The sequence below is a fragment of the Indicator indicator genome, chromosome 2 (genome assembly GCF_027791375.1).
Source record: "Indicator indicator isolate 239-I01 chromosome 2, UM_Iind_1.1, whole genome shotgun sequence".
In the NCBI taxonomy this organism is placed as follows: Eukaryota; Metazoa; Chordata; class Aves; order Piciformes; family Indicatoridae; genus Indicator; species Indicator indicator.
In genome coordinates, this window is record NC_072011.1 from 33,220,906 (window position 1) to 33,248,443 (window position 27,538).

General features: G+C 37.5%; 1 protein-coding gene across 1 annotated transcript in view; it reads left to right on the plus strand.

Annotated features, from left to right (window-relative positions):
- MTR (5-methyltetrahydrofolate-homocysteine methyltransferase) overlaps positions 1-24,238 on the plus strand; it is a 45,778-nt gene extending 21,540 nt beyond the window's left edge. Inside the window, exons 14-33 of the mRNA XM_054396835.1 lie at positions 766-906; positions 1,519-1,704; positions 2,333-2,512; positions 3,452-3,568; positions 3,674-3,814; positions 7,661-7,750; positions 8,374-8,526; positions 9,405-9,512; positions 12,027-12,127; positions 12,841-12,908; positions 13,730-13,850; positions 15,092-15,173; positions 15,928-16,026; positions 17,016-17,091; positions 18,179-18,334; positions 19,057-19,253; positions 21,299-21,499; positions 22,684-22,876; positions 23,929-24,041; positions 24,152-24,238. Coding sequence (XP_054252810.1) covers positions 766-906; positions 1,519-1,704; positions 2,333-2,512; positions 3,452-3,568; positions 3,674-3,814; positions 7,661-7,750; positions 8,374-8,526; positions 9,405-9,512; positions 12,027-12,127; positions 12,841-12,908; positions 13,730-13,850; positions 15,092-15,173; positions 15,928-16,026; positions 17,016-17,091; positions 18,179-18,334; positions 19,057-19,253; positions 21,299-21,499; positions 22,684-22,876; positions 23,929-24,041; positions 24,152-24,238 — 2,610 coding nt within the window. The remainder of the gene's footprint in view (positions 1-765; positions 907-1,518; positions 1,705-2,332; positions 2,513-3,451; positions 3,569-3,673; positions 3,815-7,660; positions 7,751-8,373; positions 8,527-9,404; positions 9,513-12,026; positions 12,128-12,840; positions 12,909-13,729; positions 13,851-15,091; positions 15,174-15,927; positions 16,027-17,015; positions 17,092-18,178; positions 18,335-19,056; positions 19,254-21,298; positions 21,500-22,683; positions 22,877-23,928; positions 24,042-24,151) is intronic.
- Positions 24,239-27,538: the final 3,300 nt, after the last annotated feature.

The following is a 27,538-nucleotide window of genomic DNA, read 5'->3' on the forward strand; positions in this document are numbered from 1 at the left end:
CTCATTCTTCTGTAAATTGTTACTGTAACATTCAAAGAAATAGTAGAGTGATATTTCTTGAGATCTGAGACTCTGTCCCAGAGTATGAGCTGCTGTTCTAGTTGATGCAAATAAAATTGCCTTTGTTTTTTAGAGAGTCTGACCCTTAACCTCTTAGAAGTCATGAAGCAAGTTAGGCCTGTTAAATAATGAGATCTTTAAGCACAGGTTGTTAGGGACTGTGAGCAACTAAAAATCTCAGTCTGCAGTTTGACAAAAAAGAGAAAACAAACAGACTGGGGTGTTCAGATAATTGTGGGACAGATGGAAAGCTTTAGTATTTCCCTCTTAGCACTTGGTGATTATTCTACAGCTGGAAAAGTCAAACATCCTCCAAAAATTAAGTACTCTGTGGTATTAAACAGCAGAGCTTGTGATACAAGACCCTTATGTCACACCATCACAAAGACTGTTTTCCTGTGACCTTGTGCTGTTAGAAGTCCTTGTTACCAGGCAAATCTTTAAATCATTCAATTAAACATAATGACACTACCTGCACATTAGGTCTCTGGTGTCATATTTTTGTAAACAGATTAATTATCAGTTGTGCCATGCTAACAACTATTTTATGTTGTCGTGTATCACTGATCATTTCCTTGTTTTCCTATGGGATGTCTAATAAATTAATTTTTTTTTGTCTGAATGCTTATTTTGAAGTGAAATGTTATTCTGAGAATGGCTTTTTTTCTACTGATTTTGATTTTGGTTTTTTGCTTTTTTCTTTAGGAAGCCTTGAGTATAGCCAAATTGCAAGTTGAAATGGGGGCCCAGATTCTTGACATCAATATGGATGATGGGATGCTGGATGGCCCTGCTGCAATGACCAAATTTTGTAACTTGATTTCTTCAGAACCTGATATTGCAAAGGTTGTTATTGAGTTACTCCACTTCTTATTGAGTTGGGAAATTTTCAGAAAGTTTTGATACTGATTTATTAAGTAACCAGTTTAGGTGCTTAATAAGCAGATTTAGGTGTTCCGCAAGAGGAAAAGGTACTATAATAGGTAACGCCTTTGGAGGAAGCAGAGGTTTTAAGATCATCTGTCTTATTTTAGCTAAATATATGCCAGTTATTTTCGTGGGGTAGAAAAGATGATTCAGGTTCCTTTTGCAGCAGTTTTGAGCCATAACCTATATATTGGCAGTGCATAATGGTGTTAGTTTCCATGAACTTAAAATTGCTATGGATATAGGATGGGTACTTCTGCAATGTGCATTGACTAAAAATGAGTAATTTGAAACCACCAGACAATACAGGAAAAAGTATAGGTCTCTATATGATAAGTGATGGAGATGCCATAGAAGCTCTTGAATAAATTTTGCATTTAAAGCAAAGTCAATATACAAATACCAGCTGGGAACGTTCATAAATATTGATTCATGTTTGTACATTTTTATGTCCAAATGGGTGAACATCATGTGGAACTCTAATTCACAGCTTGTATGTATTCCCATGGCTTACTCCTCTGTTATTTACAGGTGCCGTTATGCATTGACTCCTCAAATTTTTCAGTGATTGAAGCAGGTTTGAAATGTTGCCAGGGGAAATGCATTGTTAACAGCATCAGTCTGAAGGAGGGTGAGGAGGACTTTCTGGAGAAAGCAAGGAAGATTAAGTTGTATGGAGCAGCTGTGGTTGTCATGGCGTTTGATGAAATGGGACAGGTAAGTGTTGCTTTAAAGGAGAGATGTTTTTCTTCTGGAGTGGAAGACTTTTTTACTCTCCTGCCAGACAAAGTTGTTTTATTGACATGGATGACTCAGAGATCTGTATAATCTTAGCGGTGGTTTCAGCTCTGATGCGTGTTTCTTACGCTGCTTACTTTTGAGGAATCCAAGTACTACTCTAGCTCTGCTAGCACAAGAGTGTGTTTCTTCTATTCAGCCATGCAGAACTCTTCCTTCCTAGAAGATTTTTCTAGTTCAGAAGCTGAGTTTTGCGTGAGAGTGGAATCTTTGGTAATTAGTTTAATTATGTCAAAACCCACTTATTAAACTTTGCATGGGATGATGAAATGTTGGGGAACAAAATGCATAGGTCTTTGTCCACTGATGTAGTCACTCCATCATATAAAGTCACTAGATTGGTCAGGCAGGACTTGCCCTTGGTAAAGCCATCGTCTCTGTCCTCCACGTGTTTTAGCACAGCTTCTAGGATGGTCTGTTTCATGATCTTCTAAGTCATGGGAAGCGAGCTGCTCTTGAATTACTGCAGCCATAAATGATTTCTGGGGATTTGATTTTTTTTTGTGTTGTCTGTCAGCTTCATGTCAGAATTCTTTTCCTTCATTAGGCAACAGAAACAGAAACCAAGATTGCAATCTGTTCCAGAGCGTATCACCTCCTTGTGGAAAAAGTGCAGTTCAATGCAAATGATATAATATTTGACCCTAATATTTTGACCATAGGAACTGGAATGGAAGAACATAACCTGTATGCCATTAATTTTATCAATGCTACCAAAACCATAAAAGTGAGTTGTAATCTTATTTTATCTTGACGTGTTTTGCTGAGACTATTTAAAACCCAAACCACCACGAAACAGATAAACACTTCCCACTCCCAAACACCACCACCACACTGCTGCAAAATGCACGCTTTAAATCAGCAAGGGGGACTGTGCAGCTATTCCCCAGTATTTTCAGCAGAACTTCCAATAGTTCATAAATTTATTTCAATGTGTTATCTCTACTGTAAATATACATTAGACACAACAATCATATTCATGTTCTAGCTAAAAGGACCTTTTTGAAGGTCCTTTTTAAACTGCCTTTTAAACTGTTACTGTGAAAGGGTTTTTTTTTTCTTTTGTTTGTGAGAAAGTACTGCAGTGAAGAGCATCATCTGAATACAGCTGAGGAAGCTGCACTGTTGAGTTTTTTTCACAAGGCAACTTGATTTATCTGGAAATGCTCTGTCAGTATCAGTCTGGGTTTTGAACATACCACAGGCTATTTTGTCACCACAGGGATTCTGGAAGGGAGGCTGCAGCCTTCAGGTTAGCTGCTCAGCTACAACCTGATCCTGAGATATGCAAGTGGGTGGGTTGGCTGCTCCTATTTCCAGAAGAGCTGTGGATGGAAGAGCCATAAATGGGTCTGCATGGGGAAAATGTGGAATGCTACTGTGAGAGGACTGATAGTAGCACCTATGACTATGGAACTCATAATAGCTGCTTGCAGATCATTATGCTGGGTTTTTTTTTCCTTTTACTTTTTTCCTTTGTTTTTTACAGAGATGTGAATTGCTTTTTATGAATTTGAGTAGCTAGAAGGATCTGGAGCGGGGAAGAGAGAGAGTGCATAGCCAATGCACTGTAGCCCAGCTGCCAACTGTTTTATGGATGAAATGCTTTGTTTAGGTTTCCTTTTTGGAAAACAATTTTCTAAAAATCTATGTGCAATTCCTGTAGGAAACACTGCCAGGAGCCAGGATAAGTGGAGGTCTTTCCAATCTGTCTTTCTCCTTTCGAGGAATGGATGCCATTCGAGAAGCAATGCATGGGGTGTTCCTTTACCATGCAATTAAGGTATGATGTATTTTGGGCTTCCATATGTTTGCACTTAGCAGATCTGCCTTGGTTGGAGGACTCTCTCATGTTTTTGTTTTCCCCCCCCCCTACCCCCCCCCCCAGCATGGCATGGACATGGGAATTGTGAATGCTGGGAATCTGCCAGTGTATGATGATATCCACAAGGAATTGTTACAGCTGTGTGAGAATCTAATCTGGAACAAAGATCCTGATGCAACAGAGAAACTTTTATATTATGCTCAGGTAATTTTTAAGCTCTGAACAGTATTTAGCTTAGCACCTCGTCTTTAACACCGCTCTGCTGATGACAGGTAGAACAACCTATAAACTTCATGTGTCAATCTAACACTGGGTGTTAGAAGTTACTAATGCTACTACAAATGCTTCAGTTGTTAATATAGAATAAAATATGAACTCTGACAGACTGAACCTCTCTGAATTCTTAGATGCCTTGAAAAATCTTGCAAAGATCAAGATTCTTCAGGGGACCAAGCTGTATAGGCATTCTTTTTAAAAAAAGACAAACTCAAAACCAATAAGAAGCAAACCAACCAACCAAAAAAACCCCAGACAAAACACCCTCGCAAACAAACACAACAAAATTCCAAAGAAACAAACTAAAAAAACCCCAAACCCCAGAAAGGCTAACACACTACCAAAGGAAGTCTTTGTGCTGGAGCTTAATTGAGAAGTGCAGTGTGGGAGAGAGAGTAAACTGCTCTCTCTGGTAAATAATGGTTTACTTCAAGTGTATGTAAAAGTAGTTGCTTGTGGTTCCTGGCTGTGCCAGTGTATGTAACTGATGCCAAAAGTGAGGATCAGGTATTTAGTGTTTTTGAGATGATGATAAAAGCCAAAGATTGCATGTCTTAAGTTTTCCAGATCCTCAGCCATAAGATGATTAGTAATTTCCTATTCTGAACAGAAGATAGCAAAAATCTTAGTTAGCTGGTGAGTTAGGTGGTTCTTAGATTTTAGTGTATAAGAAGGTTTGCATGCATGTTTTGTAGCTCCTGTAGATATTACTTGTGCACACAGCTTAATTTGGGTTGTAGTTTACACTGTGGTGGTGTGTTTTCAGGAGTAATGGCTAAGTGTTGAAAACTATCCTTCGTGCATAGGCTATTTTAGATGATGCTCTTAGTGCCTAAGCAATTCATCTGGGAGTGATCTTGTCTATAAAAGCAGAGTTCTACCATTAGGGTATTCAGAGTTGCCTAAAGAGGAAGGCAACAAAGAACAGGAATTAGGGATTGCTTAGGCGGTGGTGCTGGAGAAGGCAGAATGTGAATTAAAATGGGGCACGAAAAGAAGAAATGGAAGTGGGTGATGACTCCTCCTGGGTCTAAAAGTTCGGGAAGTCATTGTTGGAATCTCTACTCTTATTCATGGTGGTGGTTTTACTGTGGGATTAAATCAGCTCCCAGTTGCAAAAAAGACACTCTTGATTCAATACATCTTTCAAAGCTCTGTTAAAATTTAACAGAAGGTACTACAACTTTTAGGTTTTCACTGGAGGTAAGCATCCTGATTTGGGTTTCATCTTGGTTCTGGAAAAGTATGAGTCCAAACAGACAGTCACTTAGAGACAATGAGAAGGATTATTACTTCAAGTTTTGGAGTTTGAGGCATATTTCAAAATAATTATTCAGACCTTCCACTAATGTAGTGGAATTAAATGGCTCTAAGTTCTTTTGTCTAAAGGTGTTGGGATTTTAAATGCAAAAAGTGTATTCTTCAGTCAGTAAGTGCATATGTTCTTTTTATTTCAAATTACTGCAATTTATTTTGCACAAAGAACAGTAGAATATGCATTCTCTTTTCAATTTTCACATCTCTAAGAGACCACCACTGAAGTTTCTTCCTTGCCAGTTGCTTGAGTGCTAGGCCTGTGGGGGAGAAAAGGAGGAACTTAATACTTGCAGATTTAAGAGATCAGTCTTCATTTGAACTTTGAGGTAAAAAAAAAAACAGCCTACAACATTTTCCATAACGTGTATAGCTGCACATGTTCTCAAAATGAAACTTTAACCCGTTAATGGCAAAGGGAGTTGTTCTTCCAGAGGCAGGTTTTTAAATCCTCTGCATGCACTATAATCCCCTTGTTTTTAAAGAGCACAGAATCATAGGATGGTTTTGACTGGAAGGGACCTTAAAGATCATCTAGTTCCTGCCATGGCCAGGGGCACCACCTACTAGACCAGGTTGCTCAAGGCCCTGTCCAACAGTTCCAGGCTTGGAGCCTTCACAACTTCTCTGGGCAACCTGTTCTAGTGCCCCCCACCACCCTTGTGGGGAAAAATTTCCTTCTGATCACTAATCTAAATCCAGTTTATTGCAGTCTGAAGCCGTTACCACTTACCCTATCAGTATCTGCTGTTGTAAAAAGTCCCTTTCCAGTTCTTTTGTAACCTTCTTCAGGTACTGGAAGGCTGCTATAAGGTCTCCCTGGAGCCTTCTCTTCTTCAGGCTGAACGACCCCAACTATCTCAGTCTGTCTTCATAAGAGAGGTGCTCCAATCCTCTGATCATCTTCATGGCCCTCTTCTGGACCCACTCTAACAGTTCTATGTCTTTCTTGTGTTGGGGGCTCCAGAGCTGGACACAATACTCCAGGTAGGATCTCAATGACAGTGGAGTATAGGGGGACAATCTCCTCCCTCAGCCTTCTGGCCACACTGCTTTTGATACAGCTAAGGATACATATACACTTACATTTCATGATGTTACCCTAAATGTTTGCTTTCCTGTTGTTCTGCTAAGAAAAGGTAGCCTGAGTAGGTATTTGTAGCGGAACAATAGGCTTTTTGTTTCAGCTTTTCAGAAAAATGTTCTCAATGTGAAAATTGTTTCCAAAAGGGCAGCTGCAGAGCTCAGCCTAGCCAGCAATAGGCACACCTCTCAGAGTGAGAGTTCAACCTTCATCTCATGAATGATTTGCCCCCCCCCCCCCTTTTTTTTTTCCAAAAGTCATCTAAGAGGGAAAACTACTAGGGCCCCTATTTTACAAAGCACTGTACAGTCCTAAAGTGAATGACAAACCCTCCCTAAAAGAATTTACAGTCTAAAGCACTAGAGAGTATGAGCAGGTAAAAAAAAAGGGATGAGGTAGCAATCAATAGGAAATAAAGCAGCTTTAAATATCTAGTACCAGTATTTATGCCTCATCCCTTGTTAACAGTGGTGGGTTAAGTAAGTTTTCTATATGTATTATGGCAGAGATGAGCTCTCTCTGAAGAATAATCTGGTAGCTCTGTCTATGTAGTACTTCCCACTGTGATCTGTGCATGCCTACCCTACAGCTTCATGGCCTATTTAGGTTGGAATGGTTCCCTTGCTAATGTTGATGGCCAGATATTGAGGAGCATTTGGTGCACCAGAAGTATAGGAGGTTCATAAGGACTGAAAGATATCAGATTATGTAGAATGGCTGAGGAAGGAAATTACTTGCCCAAATCATAGTGGTTAAAGTAATGGATAGTGCACCCATTTAGGAGTCTTCCTGGGGTGGATGCTTATGACCTTTCTTGCGTTTTGAAGCCCTTTTGACCTTTACATGCTTAGTAAAAGGGAGTGGGTGTGAGGCAAAAAGAATATATGAGGGTTTGGATTAACCTCTGTGCATGAGAAATAATAGTTCTGTAGGACACATGATTGAAAACACAGCTGTAGTATGGAATACCATAAAGTATTCCATCAGAAACTGAATTAGTGGCAAATTAATGAGAATTTAAAAATTAAATGTAGTATATGGGACAAAAACCAAATTGTTACCGGAAGTAAAACCCTTAAGATTAGTCATTTTATCGTTTTTGAGAGTGTGAAAATTATTAAATTGCTCCCTCTTTTTTTTTTTTTTTTTTTAATTCTGTTTTGTGGACATTTTCATTGAGATATAAACTTTTTTGGATGTAGAGCTCACTAAGTGTCTGTATGTCTGTAATACATCATGGACGTTTGCAATATGATTTGCACATACCTTTTGAATAATCTAAATTATTTTATGGGTCAGTATGTGAAATTATCTTCACTTGTCTAAAAGTAAAGTTCGTAGCTGTACTTCTTATGTTTCTATGAATGTCTTTTCAGAATCATGCCCAAGGAGGAAAGAAAGTTGTGCAGACCGATGAGTGGCGGAAAAGCTCTGTGGAAAAAAGGCTGGAATATGCTCTCGTAAAGGTGAATCTCTGCAGAAAATTGTCCTATCCATCAGTTCAGAGACTTGATCTCGGCTCAGGCTTCAAGGGAAACTTCTGGCTTCAGAAAAATCTTCCAACTACTATTCTTTTAAAAGCTGCTAATTAATATATTTAACTAACTTTAATAACAGGGGAATTTGTGCTGATTTCACCACCATTTTCACAAATTTCAGAAGCTGAAGTCTTTGACCTTTAATTTATTTCTCTAGTATTGGTAGAAACATATTTGGTTTACTTTGTAGCATAACTGATTGTACTTTCTGGGGTTTGCTGGGTTTTTTTGTCTTCTAACAGCACTACACTAAGTTGCCCTTGTGCTGGAGGCAGACTATAAATGTTTTTCCTTATGACATAGTTAAGAAAAACACAGAAACCTGTTAATGCTGGGGACTCTTGTTTTATATGCCTAAGAACTACAGTGTTTTGCTTCCTGAGAAAACCTGTTTTAAATATGCATTTGAGGTATTCTTAAAGACTAGCACTATTTAAAGTGCACTCTTTGTGCTTTCATTGTGATTTTTTTTGAGGAGATGGCAACTAAGGAAAAGCTGTATTTCTTGCAAGTTAAAAAGTTTCTCTTTTTTTTTTTTTTTTTTAATCCAGGGTGTTGAGAAGTATATCACTGCAGATACAGAAGAAGCAAGGTTAAATCAGGAAAAATATCCTAGACCTCTAAACATAATTGAAGGACCTTTAATGAATGGCATGAAAATTGTTGGTGATCTCTTTGGTGCTGGAAAGATGTTTCTGCCTCAGGTAATGAGAAAATTATTTCATATATTTTCCCATTTTGCAAAATCTAGCTTTTTAAAATATAAGCAAAACATTCTGTGCTGACTGTTTTGGTGTTTTGTGGCTTTTTTTTTTTTTTTTCAGATATAGCACAGGAATTGTGAAAATTGAGGTGCTGCTGAGAAGCAGCAGTATTCTTTCTTTAGAACTTTATGTAGTTTTATATGTTTGGTTTGTTTCTTCCTGTGTCTTTTTGCTTTATTTGAAATGCAGTTTTAAGTCTGGGCCTGGGACAAAGAGCAAGAGAGAAAAAGTATTTGATTAAAAATCACAGCATTTAGCACCTTCCAAGTCTAGGCCTGAAATAGCTTTCAATTCTGTTGTGAGTGGTCCAGGAGATTGCATTGTAAAAGCAAGCATCGTATGTGGTCCAGTAGGACCAGCAGACTGCTACCACAGAAAAGCCTGCAAAGCTGGAATCTGGTTTTGCAAATCACAGAAACATTCAGGTTGGAAAAGACTCTTGGTATCATCAAGTCCAACCAGTAACCCTACTCTATCTACAAGGTTCACCCCTAAACCATAACTGCAAGCACCACATGTAAACAACCTTTAAAAACATCCAGGGTTGGTGACTCAACCACCTCCCTGGGCAGCCCATTCCAATGCCTGACCACTCTTTCTGTGAAAGAATTTTTCCTAATGTCCAGTCTAAACCTACTGAGTCACAGTTCGATGCTGTTCCCTTTTGTTCTATCAGTAATTACCTGTGAGAAGAGACAAGCACCAACCTGAAGTTTTGTTTGTTTGAATGGGTATAGAAGAAAACTAATAGAAATCATAGTCTATTCATATACCTAATCTTGAATGTTTATTTTGCCACCCTCATTTTACTTATGCAGGTGATAAAGTCTGCTCGAGTTATGAAGAAAGCAGTTGGCCACCTTATTCCTTATATGGAAAAAGAAAGAGAGGAAAGGAGAGCCCAGCAAGGCAGCACTGAGGAAGAGGCAAGACAAAGTCCTTTGTGCTGTAACTTTTTCATAGCATGCCATGACAAAAATGTAAATTATTTTCCGTTAATGACAATTATTCAGCTTTCATGCTGAAGAGTTGATGCAGTCGTATGGAAACAGACATAATTTGAAGTAGGATTGAAATTCATAAAGTGTAGATTTTTAGAACTCTGCTTGATGTGTGCCTAAGATGTTGTCAAAAGTTTCCTAAAGCATACCTTAAGCCTTTGTAGACCCTTGATACCAGGGTTACTTACTTGTGTTTTTGTAGACATTTAATTCTAGTGTTATTTACTCACAGTACTTCTAACTGTATGGCAAATTTTGCCCTTTGCTTCTACAACTTCGACCCTCAGTGAGCTCTGGAGAGGCCTTTCGCCTGCTTGAAGCCTGTTACCATGTTTCTGTGTATTCAACTCTTCCCTTTCCTTTAACCCTGACCATTCTCTCAGATAAATAAACCAAAATTTTTCTTTTCTTTTTTTTTCCTCATTGATTATGACTTGGAGACCTCTTGTTATGATAGAATATTTTGCTCGTTGCATGTGTAGCCATGAGCAACTTGCAGGGGATAAGTGTTTGTGAAAACAAGGTCTGAATAGGATTGTCTCTTCATATGTGTAGTTTTTCACCAGTTTCTGAAAACTACTTTGTATGTAATAAATAAAATATATGTAACTGAAAAAATTCAAGGATTTTTCAGGTCCTTGCAGACCTTTCCTTTACAGCATTTCCTGTTTCACAGCCAGTGGTTGGATGCCTGAGAATAGTTTTATCAACTGTCTATGATATACTTGAAGTAAGGTCTTCCAAATTTTGTTAGTGGAATATGAAAATAAATAAAAATATAGGATGTCCCTTGTTTCTCCATACTGGCAAGATTCTGTTTAGTAGAAAAGAGAGTTCAGATGAATTGGAGAGAATGCCCTTTTAAATATTCATATCTACTGCTTCTTGCTACATTTACAATGTGATAGGTGCTTATGGTTTTGGTTTAGTATTTTTTCTTGTTCTCCTGTCTTTGTTTGACTATCAAATTTAGGATTGATGTGTGTTTACATTTTTCATCCTGTAGAAGCTTACATTGTCTTCATAAATTCTCAGATTAAAAAGTCTATTACCACAAATCTGGTGTTTAATACACATTAAAAAGGAAGAATAGCACAATTTCTCTAACCATGTGTTTCCTTTGGTTGCCCTTCTGTGGATTTTTGAATGGTTCATAATTCTTCCCTTATAATTTTACACTGTATATTTCCATTTACTGTGGATCTGTTGTGTGATTATCCAGAATAAGTGTAACGAATACAGCAAATAATTTAGAAGCAAAAATGACCCAATGATCAAACCTGATTAATCTTAATAGTAGGAGAACACCTAGTCTCTTTTCCTATGCTCTTTCTGGATGTGAATTTGTCTTCTCTGCAGTATCTTGAGTAGATCTGTTTTCTGGCTGTTGTGAGTCACCTTTCTGTGTCATCTCTCTCCTGCTCGTGCTGTTCTTTTTAATTTTAATTCAGATAACACTGTCAGTACTTGGCACCTTCTGGTTTGTTCTGATGCTGTTTGCTTCTGTGAGCACTGGATTAGGTTCTACTGTGAACCCTCTGGCACTTAATTCTCTGGTTAAAAAGAAACAAAGTGGAATTTGACAGATTCTTAAAAATACAGCAAACACTCTAAAGAGACTGTGAGATATTCTGTGTGGCTGAGGAGAGCAGGAGGAAAAAAAGTAGGGCTTCTGTCCTGCTTCCTCTATATTCTGCTGGACAAGGGATGTAGTGCCTTCCTCTTAAAAAGAAAATGTTGTCACTATCTAAAGAATTGGTGAGAGAATTAAAATCTAGTGCATCCATCTCCAAAGTTAGATGCTGACTTGAAGGAAAATGACTTGCAGACTGTGGTAGCTGATCCATCTGATGTTACCCAGGCTACTGTAACCTACAGGACAGTTTTAGTCACAGGCTGCCAGGAAATGTAAAGCATTGATAGTTACATTTGAGGATACAAAGCTGTGGATCTCTACCAAGAGTGAAAAGAAGAAGCCTTTTGGATGTGTACCCAGCACTCTTTGCTTGAGACAACTGAAATTTCAGTGTGCCCTATATAGAGTTTATTTTAAATGGTGTGTGCTCTTGTCCATGTTGCTTGTTGCTTGGCACAGATTCTCCTTCTTCTTGTGCAAATCTAATTTATTTATTTTTTCTAGGATATCAGGTACTAGTTAAATCATCAGTAGTTATTTGGTATAATCATAGAATATTAGAATGCTTTGGGTTGGAAAGGACTTCTGGAGATCACCTAGTCCAAACCTCTTGCTAAAAGAAGGTGATCTAGATCAATCTAGCTTAGTGAATCATGCACATTCATGAAGCATTGTTTCCAGGCTTTACAATTACTTGTACTACAACAGGACTTTTGGTCAAGGATTAGGACTGCACTGTTTGAAAGATCTGTGCAAACATACTGAGGCTTCTGAGTAATTTGACTCTGGTGTTTGACTTGCAGGATCCTTTCCAAGGTACAATAGTGCTAGCAACTGTGAAAGGAGATGTGCATGACATTGGCAAGAACATCGTGGGAGTTGTTCTGGGCTGCAACAACTTCAGGTAGACAGTTGGTAGCTGGAAACTAGCTAGCTGATTAATGTGTTAAGCTAACTGCAACTCTGGTGATAACAGAGGTGGGCGTTTCTTGGGCACTGTCCTCTGTTGTAGTTGGGAATGTAGACCATGAGCTGTTACTAGTGGGAAGGCAAGAGGGAGTATAGCCTCCTCCTTTAATATTTTTTTTTCCTAATAAATAGGCATAATATCTGAAAAGTTCAGATACGACAATTGCAGTAGGCAAGACTATGTGTGGGTTGTGTGTGTTGGGAAAAAGGAAGTCTAAGATTTGATTGAACCTTGTATTGTGTATTTCAAGATGTTCATTAACTATGAGGTTTTAAAAACTTGATGGGGTATGTTTTGTTAAATGAGAGATGAGATTGTCGTCCCATTTCTGAGTTTGAAAAGACAACTTTAAGAAAAGGCAGCTCTCTTGGGGTCTGTGTACATGCATCAGAGTTGGCAACAGTGTTGTTGCACTTGAATTTTCTCATCTTCTGAAACTCTGATATATCTAGGTCTGGCAAAACTTTCAATATGTTTTCTATATTAAAATTCCCGACAGAGGTCTTAAGAGAAACAGACAAACAAAATTCTCAATTTTAACTTTAATTCTAGGTCAGTCATTTACAGTAAGAGCAGTGTATTTGCCCTTTAGCAGAATTTTGACCTGTTTTTTGAACAATCTTGTGTCCTATCACTTCTTTTCACAGAGTTATTGATTTAGGAGTCATGACTCCATGTGACAAGATATTGAGAGCTGCTATCGAGAACAAAGCAGGTATAGAGAGATTTAATTAGTACTCCTGAATTGTTTGATTTTAAACCCCACTCATATTTTTTTAATGCTACTCATTGCATTCCTATGCTGTCTATGATTTGGTCAGACTGTCTTCAGATAACCCAAAACTTCTGCATTAGCAATAATAATTATTTAGTATTTGACACTTCGCTGAAACTTAGCCCAAGGAACTGAAACACTGTATCAGGACAACTCTAAGAGAGATGTAGTTGTTTTACAGTTGGAGACTTGGAAAGGTTAAATAACTTTGTGCTGGGTCTTAAATCATTAAGAACTTGGCTTTCAGCCTGCCAAATCAGTGAGTGTGAAATTGGAAATAAATTGTTCTAATAAATAATAGACTTTCTGAAACAAGTTACAGTTGCTTTGAAACAGTCCAGTGCATCTTGGAAAAGATGAATTGTCTGTAGCATAGGTGGTGAAAGTCTGAAAGCATTTGCTGTTTCTAAGAGCAGAGCTTATAATTATTTTGTCTTATTTCCATCCTCAGTGCTGAACTTCTGAGGTTTGAAGCTTGCTAATGACAAGTATGGTGTACTTACTGCTGAAACTAGAGCAGTAGGTGTTCAGCTGTGAAGACTGAGAAATACCTTAAACTGTGGATTTGGAATCACTTTCATTTTTAGGAAGCTTTCACTTTCTAATTAGGTCAAACCTATTTCTAGACTAGCAACTACCCAGCTTTTTTATCTCACTATTTTCTGACGTATGTAAGAAACCTTCCTGTAGTAATTTCTGTGTTTTTTCTAAAGTGGATTGGATGAACCTTTTGTGTATGTGTGTTTGTACATTTACAATAGATATAATTGGCCTGTCTGGTCTCATCACCCCTTCTTTGGATGAAATGATTTTTGTCGCCAAGGAAATGGAGAGATTGGCAATAAAGATTCCTTTGCTGATTGGAGGAGCAACTACTTCTAAGTAAGATGTCTTAGTTGGGAAGTTGGGGAATGTGTATAAAAATAGCGTTAAACAGGGAAAAAGAGCGTGTGTAGCTGTTTCTCTCTACGTTTCCCTCAAGTAATTTCTTGCATAACTAAAAGAAGCTCTGCTTGCAGCTTCATCAAAGCAGCATGTATTGTAGCAGAACCATTGTATTCTGTATTTTTTTTTCTTAGCAAATCATCCCATAATTCTAGGGACAGTGAAGAGGGTCACCTGTATGCAAGGTTAACTGTATCCTTTTATCTTTCTCCATAAATCTCTTTTCCTCTGGCTGTGATACTGTGAAAAATACGTAAAAGTTTTTTTTCTTTTGTTTTAGAAAAAGGGGGTAATGGTGTGGACGATTGCTTCCTGGCCTCTGATATAAATTAATTTGCAAAATCATATTTGAACTTACTCAAGAAAGAGAACTGTGCTTTGGGATTTGGTCTTTGTTTGTTAACTGTTGGACTTGATATTAGAGGTCTTTTCCAACTGTAGCGATTCTGTGATTCCTGCACCTTTTTGCCCAGTTTGCCAAGACTCTGAGCAATGGGGGCAGTCAGCTGCATTTCACGTGATAGTTTGGGACTTTAAACTCTAGTTTGATTAACAAATAGTACTATAATATAGCAGTGATTCTTCATCATATGCTGAATTATTTCAATAAGGACTGGAATATGTGTAAGTGCTGAGTAATTGGATGAATTGTGAACGTTTTATGTGAATTGTTTGACTGACAAAGCTGGTGCAAGTTTGTAATAGTTACTGACCACTGGCAGAATTCCTTTGCTGGGTGAGTAGTGGGCTTGTGCTTCCAGTTATGAAGTAGAACATCACAGAAATGGAATAACCATCACTGAAATATGTTAATGCTAAACATAGACACAGAAACTACCATGTGGGAGGGAAAACATAAGATAAGCAAAAAATACTTCAAAAATGTTGTAAGTTCTTGATAGAGACTTAGTTTGGAACATTCTCACTGAGATTTTCTGAAACTCAAACTAATGAGTTGCTGATTTTCAGCAGTGTGATACTGTTTGAAGGGTTTGTGTACCTCGTATTAAAATCCGTGCTTAATCATCCTTGCATAGCAGATGGATGAATTACTTTCTACTTTTGAAGCTGTGGTCTGTGTATTAAGGCAGGATTTATGTCGCTGGGTATTTTGTCTGTGTTAGGAGTTTTTGTTGTTTCAGTTGTGAAATGCTCACTCTTTTTCTTTTTCATTGAAGAACACATACAGCTGTTAAAATTGCCCCACGATATAGTGCACCTGTAATTCATGTCCTGGATGCATCCAAGAGTGTTGTGGTTGTAAGTTCTAAGTTACAGTTTCTCATCCATGCAAAAATGCCTCTCATTCTTTCCCTGAGGCTAATGTTATGGCAGAAAATTGAAAGGGCATGACAGGGACCAGTTTCTAAACTACTACTGTTTCAGTTAGTTTTTGCTCCCACATGGTTATCTCATCTGCCTTTTGTTAATTATTGTCACTGGAGATCTTTATGTAAATGTCCATTTCTCTAGTAAGGGTGACATGATTTACTCTGAGTCCTTGGCTGTAGTTACAAGATGTTTTATAGTGAAGAGTGATAACATTAGATTTGAGCTGCTAGTCTCTCCATTTTGGATGTATTTCTGAGGTTAGTGATATGGCAACATTAGTACTATGAAACGTGTATGGAGTTTTCTGGGATGGATACTCAGACAAATGGGTAGTCTTAGCTGGAAAATACCTTCTGGGAAGAAACAGGCCAAGCTATGTGTTGTTTCTATGACTTATTCAGCCTCTAAAGTCTTGGAGTAGTCGCTTTTCAGGTCTTTACAAAGCCAGGCTTGGCTCTGCTAATGCTATCTGTGTAGTAGGGGAGTGCTTTCAGTAACAATCATGTTCTAAAATATATTTTTAATCCAGTTTGCAGACTAGTGGTAAAGCTTATTATGATGTGGTCAAGTGTGATGGGAAGGCAGTCTGAAAAGAAAGATATCATAGTCTGAAGTTCATACTCTGCCCTTGCTATAGTATATTACAGTACATACTTAGCGCTTTCTTTTTCCTTTTTTTCAGTGCTCCCAGCTCTTAGATGAAAGTGTAAAGGACGATTTCTTTGAAGAAATACTAGAGGAATATGAAGAAATTAGAAAAGAGCACTATGAGTCTCTCAAGGTACAAATGTAATTGATCTAGCAACTGCAGCTTTTCTTGTTTGAAGTGATTGGTACTTGCCTCTTCACTAACTCAGTTTCAGCAAAAAAACAACTCAGAGGACACCAGCGATATACTGGAAACAGGGCAGTACACTGGAGTAATTAAAATGACACTGGTTGATTTTTGCTGGCACTAAACTATAATCTATTGGATATTTTACACCACCATGCTCTCCTGATGTGTTTGTATTGTTTAGGTTATGGATTTGAGCAGTCTCAGAGCTGAGGTTGCCGTTTTAGGAAAGTGAAGAGAAGGACACAATGAAATACTGTGCATATTAACAGTAAGAAACAGATAATATCTGACTCCTCTGAGGCCATCATTGTAAATAAACACAGAAATAAGCTGAAAGTCGTCTGGCTGTTTCCTGGTCTCTTGATAAGGAAAGATAAAGCTTGAGGAATCCTGCTGAGGGCATTTGGCTTGGCCAAGTTTAAGAATGTCTTTGCACAAGTAACCAGTCCACTAAGCTGAGATCAGTGATTACAGCAGCCTCCTTTGAGCAGAGGTCAACAGTGAATTCATGGGCCTTCATTGCTGCAAATTTCTTGTGCCTTTAAGAAGAGCCAGTGATTTGCCCAGAGACATGCTGCAGTCACTGCTGGTGATGTCACTGCAGTTCTAAGCTTTTTTGCAGGCAGTAGGAGAATATCTTGCTGCACCTGTATTTTCATGTATTTTGAAGTCATACAGGAACTTCTGATGTAGTTCAGAGGAGCTAGAAGTCTTGTTGGCCAGTTTTCATTAGAAGTATAGAAGCAAAAATAATGTATGATTGTGATGTAATCTTACTTTACAGTTGTGAACTGGGAGTTGTTTGAACTGAAATTACCTATTGTCAGATTTTGTCTTGAAGACTGTTTTGAGTAAGACTCTACCACCAAATCAACAGGTTATCTGTTTTAAAGATGGCTGGCTTTGTGACATTAACCCTTATGTCCATATAGGAACGAAGGTACTTGTCTCTACATCAAGCTAGAAGAAAAGGTTTCCATAATGATTGGTTATCAGGACATAAACCAGGTCAGTTTAAATATTATTGCTGTTGCTGTGCCCTTCCTTTTTGTATTTATTTTACACATAGATTATGCTTTATTAAAATTCAGGATATGATAGTGTAACAACTTGAGTACATTGGTGACTGCCTGAGCAGAGAAATTTTATGGCATAAATTTGAGAATCCTATTATTGCTTTTTATTTTTTGCAGTGTATTCAAAGAATGAATTTATAGTTAATGATTTTTTTTTTTTTAAAACCCTAAACCAGTGAGTTACCTGTAACACCATATAATCAAAGATAAACCTGCTTTGCAAAATAATGTCAGATAGCTCATTACATTACAAAGCTTACTGTACCATATTTAGGAACACTCTTTGTGACATGGCATTTTTTTCTCATATTCTTCTTTATACTTTTTTATTCCCACGTCAGTGTCTGAACCAGTTTTGGTCTCACACATTAGAGACTAGGGGTATAAACAGCATTCTACAAGAATTGGGGTCCTGCAGTGATGTTAAGCTGTCACTACTTTCTGTCATTTCATTTACAAGACTCAAAAACTGCTAAATTTTCAGTACCTTGTCTTAATAAAGGTTGTGTTACCAAGTATTGAACAGCACAGACAGCAAAGCTTGTGGCCACATCATAACATAGATCCATCCTTCTTTTTGCTTGTACATATACATTTGAGCATGTGTGGTGATTGCAAAAGTTCTTTGGGGATTTGTAAATATTAAAGGTATATGCCCAGAAAATATTAGGTATTGATAAGTTGTGTAGGGTTTTATGGTCTTCTATTTTGTCCAATATTTTGTCCAATGAATTAAGTTCAGAAGTCCAACAGCTAATAAGTGTTGATTTATATGAAATAACAAAAGATCTTGATTTTTCAGATATTCTCTTTAAACTTTATATGCCTTTTATGCCTTTTTTTTCATTTTATCACATTGTAACTGTAGAGTTGCAATATGACAGTAAGAACTCTAAGACAATTACTTTGGAAGAGGTTGTTTACAATGGTTTGAGCTGGTGAGCATCAGCTATACTGCACATGTAAGAGCAATATTAAACTGTTTTCATCATGTCAGATTGTACTCCTGATTCCTGCAGCTAAACCAAAATTCATTGGCACAAAAGTCTTTGAAGATTATGACCTGAACAGGCTGGTAGAATACATTGACTGGAAGCCTTTCTTTGATGTGTGGCAGCTCAGAGGAAAGTACCCCAACCGGGGTTTCCCTAAAGTCTTTAATGATAAGACTGTAGGTAAGGACTGAAATTGCATGTACTGTGTGTAAATAACCCTAACAGACCTGCCATGCTTCATTAAGATTCTGAATAGTTTGAAATTCATAGGAATAGTGGAAACCTTGTGTCACTGAAGTAATTTGTTTAAAGCAACACTTAGTGAACAGGTGTTGGCATGTGAGTCTGAAAAATTAAATGATTAAAAATGCCCAATCATTTTATTTAGAATTCACCTGCCAAACACAGGGGGGTATTTTAATGACAGAAAACGGCAGCAGAGCACTTAATGTTTTATCTGTGTCCCTGTTGTGGGAGCAAATGGCAAGATGGCCCTGTTTCATTTTGAAACTGTTCAGTAGGCCTTGAAAATCTTGCTGAAAATGCAAGGGTGACACTGAAATCCATTTTTCTGGGTTTGCTGCAATGTGGTAATGTAGGTGCACACACATTCTCTGTGGCTCATTTTATTCTGTACACTTTGTCCCTACTAGAATGGTGCTGGCTGAAATGTTGGTGTTTGGGTTTTTTTTTTGGTTGTGGGTTTTTTGTTTTGTTTTTTCAAGATACATGTTACATCTATATAGGCATAATCACACTGCCATCTCTGTTTGCTGTAGCTGACAGATTGTTGCAGTCATCAGAAAATTATATGGAAAATCAACCTGTCTTTAGCAATTCTTAAACACATTTAGCCAGTGGTAAAAGCATGTCTTTTCTAAAGGTTTCTCTTTTTTTGATAGGTGAAGAAGCAAAGAGAGTTTATAATGATGCTCAAAATCTACTGAAAACATTGATCAGTCAGAAGAAATTACAAGCCAGAGGTGTGATTGGGTTCTGGCCAGCTCAAAGTGTTCAAGATGATATCCATTTATATGCTGTAGAAGAGGCAGTGGGATCTTCAGAACCAATAGCAAAATTTTATGGCTTGAGGCAGCAGGTACAATAACAACATTTGTTAAATAAAGCAATTTTTTTTCCTCCCTGAATTTCAAGAATGTAACAAAGGGGTCCTATTAAATTCTGTACGGAAAATGGCTGTCATAATCTGTCTGCAGCCGTTGTGCTATTTTTTTCAGTAACAAAAAGGTCTTGTTAGTCATGAACCAAGTGTTCGTATTGTAGCATTTTTAGTATTTTACATTGTAGTAGTGCAAAATGATACAAAATACTTTGTAGATTTACCATCTTCAGATGTGACATGTATTTTCTGTCTTCATTTGAGTATTTAAGATATGCTATAGCACTGTGCTGTATAAATTCATCACATACATCCTGAGTGCTAAATTAAAATCTAATGAACCTTAGTTCACTGATATACCTGGAATCTGCTTTAGATGAGAAATTCTGCTTGAATGAGTTAAGAGTTAAAAACAACTACAATTAAAATACCTAGAAAATACAGTTCAATGGAGATACATGTTCTCGACAGTCTTAGGGATTTTTAATGAAAAATTCTGCATATGAAGAGGCAGTAGAGTTAGTTGGCTGCTAATTCAGAGTTTCAAGATGTTCTGCCTCTCTTTTTTCCCTGCCTTCTGACTTAGTTCACATATTCAGTCATCAAGCATGGCAAAAACAAAAAAGGTAACCATTTACCTAAATTTCTGGAGTACGGTACTCTGTGAGGACAGTCCTGTGTCAGTATTGCAGAACTGTACTAAGAAATATATCACTTTAAGTTTGTTAGTTACACTAAATCCATCCAGGGAACTGGATCTTAACGGTCTATGGCAGATGTTTATATAAACTTTTGTCACTATCATTCAGGCAGGGCTGTTCCAGGGCCTTATTACTTAATTAAACATTTTGATGTCCCATGTATATCAAGTTTACTCCAGTTTCTTTTCCTGGCCTTTTCCTATGGTTCTTCCAGAGAGAATATCTGATTTGATGTTCTTTTTGTAATGGTTTTTACTATTAGAAGACTGTTATTTTCCTTGGTCTGTTATAGATCCCAAAATTATTCAGCCTTTTCTCAAAGGTTAAGGCCATGAAGCTGTGCTGTTGTGGGTACTATTCTTCTGGACTGCTTCATCTCCTTCAATCTGGTGTACATAGTAGTACAGCAGAGGCATCACCAGGGTAAAGCAGAAGAGAATAATTGTCTCCTGTTTCTTATATAAAACATTCCTTTCAATACACAGAGTTTAATCTATGACATTGACACTACTAAGGATGTGACATAAATCTAAAAGTTGGAGTATTTAGTATTTGCCTTAACTGTAATCACTACCAAAAAAATTTTAAAATTAACATAGATCTCACTTGTTTGGGAAAAGGATATTTCTTCAGCTTTATGGTACTTTCTGTAACCTAGTAGGTTACAGAAACTAGGGAAATGATTGACCATTTGTCTGTCTTTGTGGTGGTGATGGTGGTAGTGTGTTCTTTTAACTGTTTTTTAAACTGCAGTTGGGAGTGGGTGGAAAGCATTGTTAAAATAGGTTGTAGAAAAAGAAATTTTGGAGAGAAATCTTTGGCAAAGTAATAGCCATAAAATAACTTCTACTTCTGTAAGTTGGGTAGATTTACAAGAGCTGTGCCAATTTTTAAATAGTAGTCATGTTTCCACAATGAGTTGGTTGAACTTGGTGATCCCAAGGGTCTTTTCCAACCTGAACATTTCTGTGAATATGCTGATATGATCCTCAACAGTAAAACTTCTTGTTAGGTGCTGTGTCTAGCATTCAGTCACCTCTTTCTGTTCCCTTTTTTGCATTTTGGAGAAGGAGCCAGTGAGCAGGATATTTCCTATTTGTGTTAACCCACTTTGCTTGAGATTCAAACACCCTCAGAGTAAGAGAGATGTTTTTATCCAAGTACAATTCAAGTACAAGATTTGCATGGCTCAATGACTAGTTAGATGTTTGTCTGAAATGCCTTCAGCCTTTTAGACTTAAAAATACTGGTCTTCAGATTAATAGTGCACTAATAGTATATTTTTAAATGTTTTGATTTATGGCATTGTTTTTACTGCTTCAGGCTGAAAAGGACTCTGCCTGCACAGATCCATATTACTGCCTTTCTGACTTCATAGCACCATTGGATTCTGGCATTCGTGACTACTTAGGCCTGTTTGCTGTGGCCTGCTTTGGTGTAGAGGAGTTATGCAATCAATTTAGGAAACAGGATGATGAATACAACATCATAATGGTAAAGGCTCTTGGCGATCGATTGGCAGAGGTATGAGGGTTTATCTCACGTTTCCTTTGCAGATTTTATCACTGTGTATTAGATTTGCTTGACAAGTTACTGTTGTAAGTTTTAGCTTAAATTTAGGCTATTGCCTGTAATGTATGCTCTGCATTAAATCTGAAAGTGAAATGGTTCTACTGAAATCGTCTTGAGAAGAGAAATCTTTTCTGAGCTAAAGAGAACTCTCCTGTCCGTATGTCACAGCTGTAAAAGTGTCTCTGAGCTCTTTGAGGGTTTTGATGATTCCTAGAATTTAGTAGTTGTAAAACAAGTTTGCTTAGAAGAACTATGTTGTTTTATCTACATGAGAACATGTTTGGACCCAAAAGCACCCACTGGTTATATTCTTGAATTGCAGATTTGCCTTCTGCTTTTAATGGTGACCATAGAGATTTATCCAAGGTCTTTTGACCTAACATGTCTTGAGCTAAGACCCACGTGCTCTTAATTCTCTAACTGAAGTAGTTTAGAAAATGCCACCCCTTCCCTCCTACCCCTCCATCCCAATCAGCCTGCCCCTACACTTAACCATGTTAAAACTTACAGTAACCTCAGCGCAACGCAAGTGGAGTTAGTTCTGGTTGTGTATTTCAAGCTGCAGAGGTTCAGAAATTATTTTTAAATGCTGTCTAAAGATACTGAAGTGGAAACTTCTCTTGAAGATGGCAATTGCTGGCAAAATTGTGTAAGCTGTAAGAGCCATTAAGAAAAGCTGTGGCCCACTTTCAGCTAAAGGAAAGGTCCTCTGCTAGAAAGAGCAGCAGCACTTACTTAACATCTGATACTAGCAATGATGCAAGAATGATCTGGCCTTCCATAACTAGACCTGACCAAGATACCTCAACAGTCATAACCTAATAACTTCAGTGCTACTTCTTTTCTGGTTACTTGTGCACATCTTTACCTCTTTGAGTATGTAGGATTTTAAAACAGGACAACCAAGAAACACTGTCTGCCAGTAAGAGAGAAAACTAAAATACTTGAATTAGCAAAAATAAGTATTGTATCTGAACTTTAATGCTATCAAATGTCTCACCTATAATAAGAACTCACTTAAAAATTAAAATGGGAATGAGGAGAAAGTCTCTATCAGTGTTTGTCTTCATCAAATAAGTGTTGCATGAGTCTGCACAAATAAAAAAATATTTAAAATCTTTCCATTCTATTCCCAGGCATTTGCTGAAGAGCTCCATGAAAGGGTTCGAAGAGAATACTGGGCTTACTCAAGTTCTGAGCAGCTAGATCTTTCTGACCTGCGCAGGATTAAGTATGAGGGAATTCGCCCTGCTCCTGGATATCCAAGCCAGCCTGACCATACAGAAAAACTCACCATGTGGAAACTTGCAAACATTGAGGAAACAACAGGTACCTCTACATACTTTTACTGAGATTCTTAAACTGGTTTTATGCAAATTGAAAGATTGAAATACCAGCAAAACAGTGAATCGAGTAGTACAGAACTACATAAGAAAACCAAACTGAAGCAATTCTGGGAATTGCTGTCTTCGCCTTTTCATTACCTTTTATTTTGCCTCGTTCAAGGAAGAATTTGCAAAATACTGCTAGCAATTTTGGTGAGGGAGTTATGTCCCTAATTAGCAGATTGCATGCAAACAGAATTCTGCTGTACAGAGAAAAATTCTAGCATCCTTATGGTTGCAAGAAGACATTCCAGATATAAACAGGAAAAAAGCCAATTCAGCAGTGTATTTCCTGATCTGCAGAAATTTTGAGATAATAACTCTTAAAGGCATTAATTACATTTTATTTTCTCTGATATTTTGTGTGCCAGACATTTCACTTCTACAATTCTGTGTTTCAAAATGTCTGGTTGCCCATTTCATTTGCCAAAATGTATAAATTTTTTCCTTCCTACTGTATTGTTACTCTACAGTAATACTGTGATGAAAGTCACAGTATCACAGTACGCTACAGGTTGGAAGGGACCTCAAAAGATTATCGAGTCCAACCCTCCTTACCAAAGCAGGATCACTTTGGGTAGTCTGCACCGGAATGTGTCCAGGAGGGTTTTGAAAGCCTCCAGAGAAGGAGATTCCACAACTTCTCTGGGCAGCCTGTTCCAGTGCTCCATCACTCCCACTGTAAAAAAGTTTCTCCTCATGTTGAGGTGGAATCTTCTATGTTCAAGCTTGAACTGGTTGTTCCTTGTCTTACTACTGTGCACCACCAAAAAGAGCTTGGCCCCCTCCACTTGACATCCCCCCTCAGATATTGCAATATATTTAAAGCTATGTGTATTTTTTTAATAGATAACAGGTGGAAAATTATTTTGGTTTCAGTTCGTCTGAAAGCTTCTTGGTTTTCAACTTTGCTTGAAACTATCCAACAGAAAAAGTGTCTGAATTCATTCTTTTTACCAATTCAAAGAATAATAAAATTCTCACTCTCTTTTCCAGGAATTGGTTTAACTGAATCACTAGCAATGATACCTGCTTCTGCAGTTTCAGGCCTCTACTTCTCCAATCCCAAATCCAAATATTTTTCTGTTGGCAAGATATGTAAAGATCAGGTAACTTAACACTGTACATTCCAGTAGCTGTTACACCTTGTGAGCAGATGTTCCAAAATTTTTGTATAGGAATTTCCAACTCTTCATCATGTTTTGTGGTCCCTTTGCAGGTTGAAGATTATGCACTAAGAAAAAAATCATCTGTGGCAGAGGTAGAAAAATGGCTGGGACCCATTTTGGGATATGATACTGAATAACTGGGACACCTCTGGACAAATTTGTCTTACATCTGTCTATTCACCAGAAGGAACAAGAAAATTCTTCCCACTGTAAACAGCTTTTTTCCATCCATCCTGACAGCTTCTCTGATTTTTTTAATTTTTGGTCAAGGAACTTCATATTTCAAACCTGCCCTGTTCACTTGGCTCAGCACAATGAGTGTATTGCAGATCTTAGTCATAGCAGCATACTTTTATTTATTTTTAGTTCTTGCACAAATACTTTAGCTGAGCAGCTAGAGTATCCCATTGGCTGTAGATATATGTAGAATACAATTTTACTCCTGTTATTTAAATATATTTTAGCAAGTCCATGTATGGAAATATGATGTGATTTTTCTGTAAAGTCCCAAATGCTTTGTACCAAGTGATCAAGAAAACTGAAGTATAACAGTTCTCCTTTTTAAAAATCTCTGCTCCATGCTTAGGTCCTTGTGATTAGGACATATGTTGTTCTCTCAGAATAATCATCAGGATTTTACATTACTTTGTGATTATGATTGCAGTTAGAAATATCAACGTAATATATTGTGCTTGAGCAATATTAAAGATACCATATTATGACAGAACATGAAAGAGGATGACTGAGCCCATGGATTGTCCACCTCATGCTTTCTCTTTCAGCAAGGCACAATCTGTTTCTACTCTGTATAAAGTTTAATGGCACTTCCTGCATTATGCTGTGAGGTTTAATTCATATTCAAACAATCTTTTGTACAAGAAAAATGTGAGAGAAGCGTAACTGTTATTGTAAACAGACTGAAAGCTTGGAGTTGACTTCAGTGTTTTACAAACTCTAAGCTTCCAGGTACCTGGATTTTAAAAACAAGTAGTAGGGATATTATCATAAGTAGCAGCTAATACTGTAGGCTTGCTCTTCAGTTAGCTCTGAGTGAGCTAATTATTCATAGCTTTTAATAATCTCCGAAAAGTGCCTCAATTATTATTTAACTGCTGTTTTAGCAAAGTGTTATGACAGAACCCCGTCATTTTCTGGGGTCTAATTGTAAAGAGAAGACCAATGTTACAATGAGAAGGTTCTTTTAAATAGTTTGTCTGTAATCTAATAATAGCAGTACAATTTTTGTAATGTCTTCAATAGACTTGATGGTGAAAGAATCATCTTGAATCAACAATTTAATAAAGGTTAAGCTGTCAATGGTCTTACCCTATTAGAATATTTTAAATGGCAGCAATAAGACATGTACAGTGTTCTGAACAGACAATGTCAAAATTAATATGTACATTGTAGCATGAGTCTGAAATTACTAAAGCTGCTTTGGGGTTTTAAAGTGGCTGTGTGTGTTCTTAACTGAATGTTTTAGGATGTCTCATCCTTTAGTGACTTACAAAAATAATTTCTAAATGGAACTTTCCCTCCCCCATCGATATCAGGGGACTTGAAACATGCCCTCGTATATCAGCTGATTCTTATTGCTGCAGCAGTTCCTCAGTAGAACACTCCTTTAGACTGCAAAAAATATAGTAAAACTTCTCAATATAAAGGGAAATTTGTTCCTGAAACAAGTAGCCTGTAAAAAATTAAAATCCTCTCCACTTTCTTATTGATGCTTGCACTTCTGCAAATCAGTTTAATGCTTGGAATACCTCCTCTCCACCACTCTTCTATATTCTTGTATTTGGAAGCGGGGTGTCTTATTAGTCTGAATTGTTAATTCAGTGAATGGGGTCAAAGTTTGACTTGTACAGTGGTTTGTTTATGTATTTATTTATTTTCTTGAATCAGTAGTATGCACTTCAGCCAGTGCAGCTTTACCAGAATCAGAGTGACTGCAGTAGCTGCACTGCTGTGTAGCAGTGGTGGTGTTACCTTGTGTACAAGCAAAGGTTTTCAAGTGATGTGCAATTGCTTTATCCCTCCACACGTGGCATTATACACTGAGAAAGATCATCTCTGCCTGCAAAACTTGTCATCGTGAGAACCTGTTGGGAAGAGTTACTCATTGGCATTATGCAGATGTTTTTACCAAGGACAATTTCTTTAAAAGTTTGTTACTTTGTCAGTTGACACTGAAAAACACAAATCTTCATTCGTCTCTCCGGAAAAAAAGGTAAATTGTGGAGGAATAGTACTACCAGGTAAGACTGTTTTGCTTCCATGAAACCATATTGAAAAGCCATGGTAATGTGTATCTTTGAAGTCATGAAATGGAGTGCATACTGCCAAGGAAAGACTGACAGTTTTAGAGTGCATGAAAGACCTTTTGTGGTGCTTTTCTAGGTCAGTTAACAAAGTACAAGATGTAAGAGATCATGGCAATTTAAGAATAATTTGTATAAAATTATCTTCTTATTATCGAGAATAATTTAGTTTAGATACTGATTTTTAAAAAACTTTTTTCTTTTTCTTCACACTTCCCCCTCCACCCTGCACTAAGTCGGGCTGGCAACCTGGAGAATCAATTAAGTTTTGAGGCACATATCTTAATTTGTGAGTGTCAGAAGGGAATACCATCTCTAAATTTGCCCCTTTATTAAGCTGATTTTGGTGCTGGTGTTACTCCCGGGATAATCTTAGTGCAGTTTATTTTGGGGTGAGTGTGCAACGACAGATCAGGCCATTCCTCAAGAAAACCCACATTTATTTTTTTATATGCCTGTTTGGGCATATTTTGGGAATCTTCTGCTTTCTCGTTCAACTACATGAGCCTCAATTACACCCTTTCATTTAATTTCTGCTTCTGAAAACACAAGTGATGTCCAGAAAATGAGGGCCTTGCCTTTTAGAAAGGAGCTAGTTTACTAGTAACTCACTGGGTTTCCTGAAATGCTTTTTGAAATCTTTGGTTTACCTCAACATGCCATGAAAAAGTGGATTCAATGTCTTAAAACAGTTTGAAAAGCAAGAAAATAAGTAACTTCACTGCTTAGTTCAGGAGTTCCATAAAGAAATAGCATCACATGTTCTCAGTCACTGGAGAAATAATTCCTGTGCCCTCAATTATTCATAACCTTGTCATGGGAAAGCCTGTTCAGTCCCTTTACAAAGGCATTTTGTTTGATTGTCAGGGTTCTGTAGGTGCCAGTTTCCAACTGAAGATACGCTGTAAATAAGATAGAGACATATTTGTCCTGCCCTCACACACCATTTGTATACTGTCCAGCTACATCAGAACCAAAAACAAATGCAATAAGCCTCCATTTTTGTTCATTCTATTAATACCACCATAGCTGAATATTCTGAGATTTTTGACCATGTAATGTGCCTGGTATAAATAGCTGTGTGAAACAGAACTCAGCTGAGATTACCAAACTTGG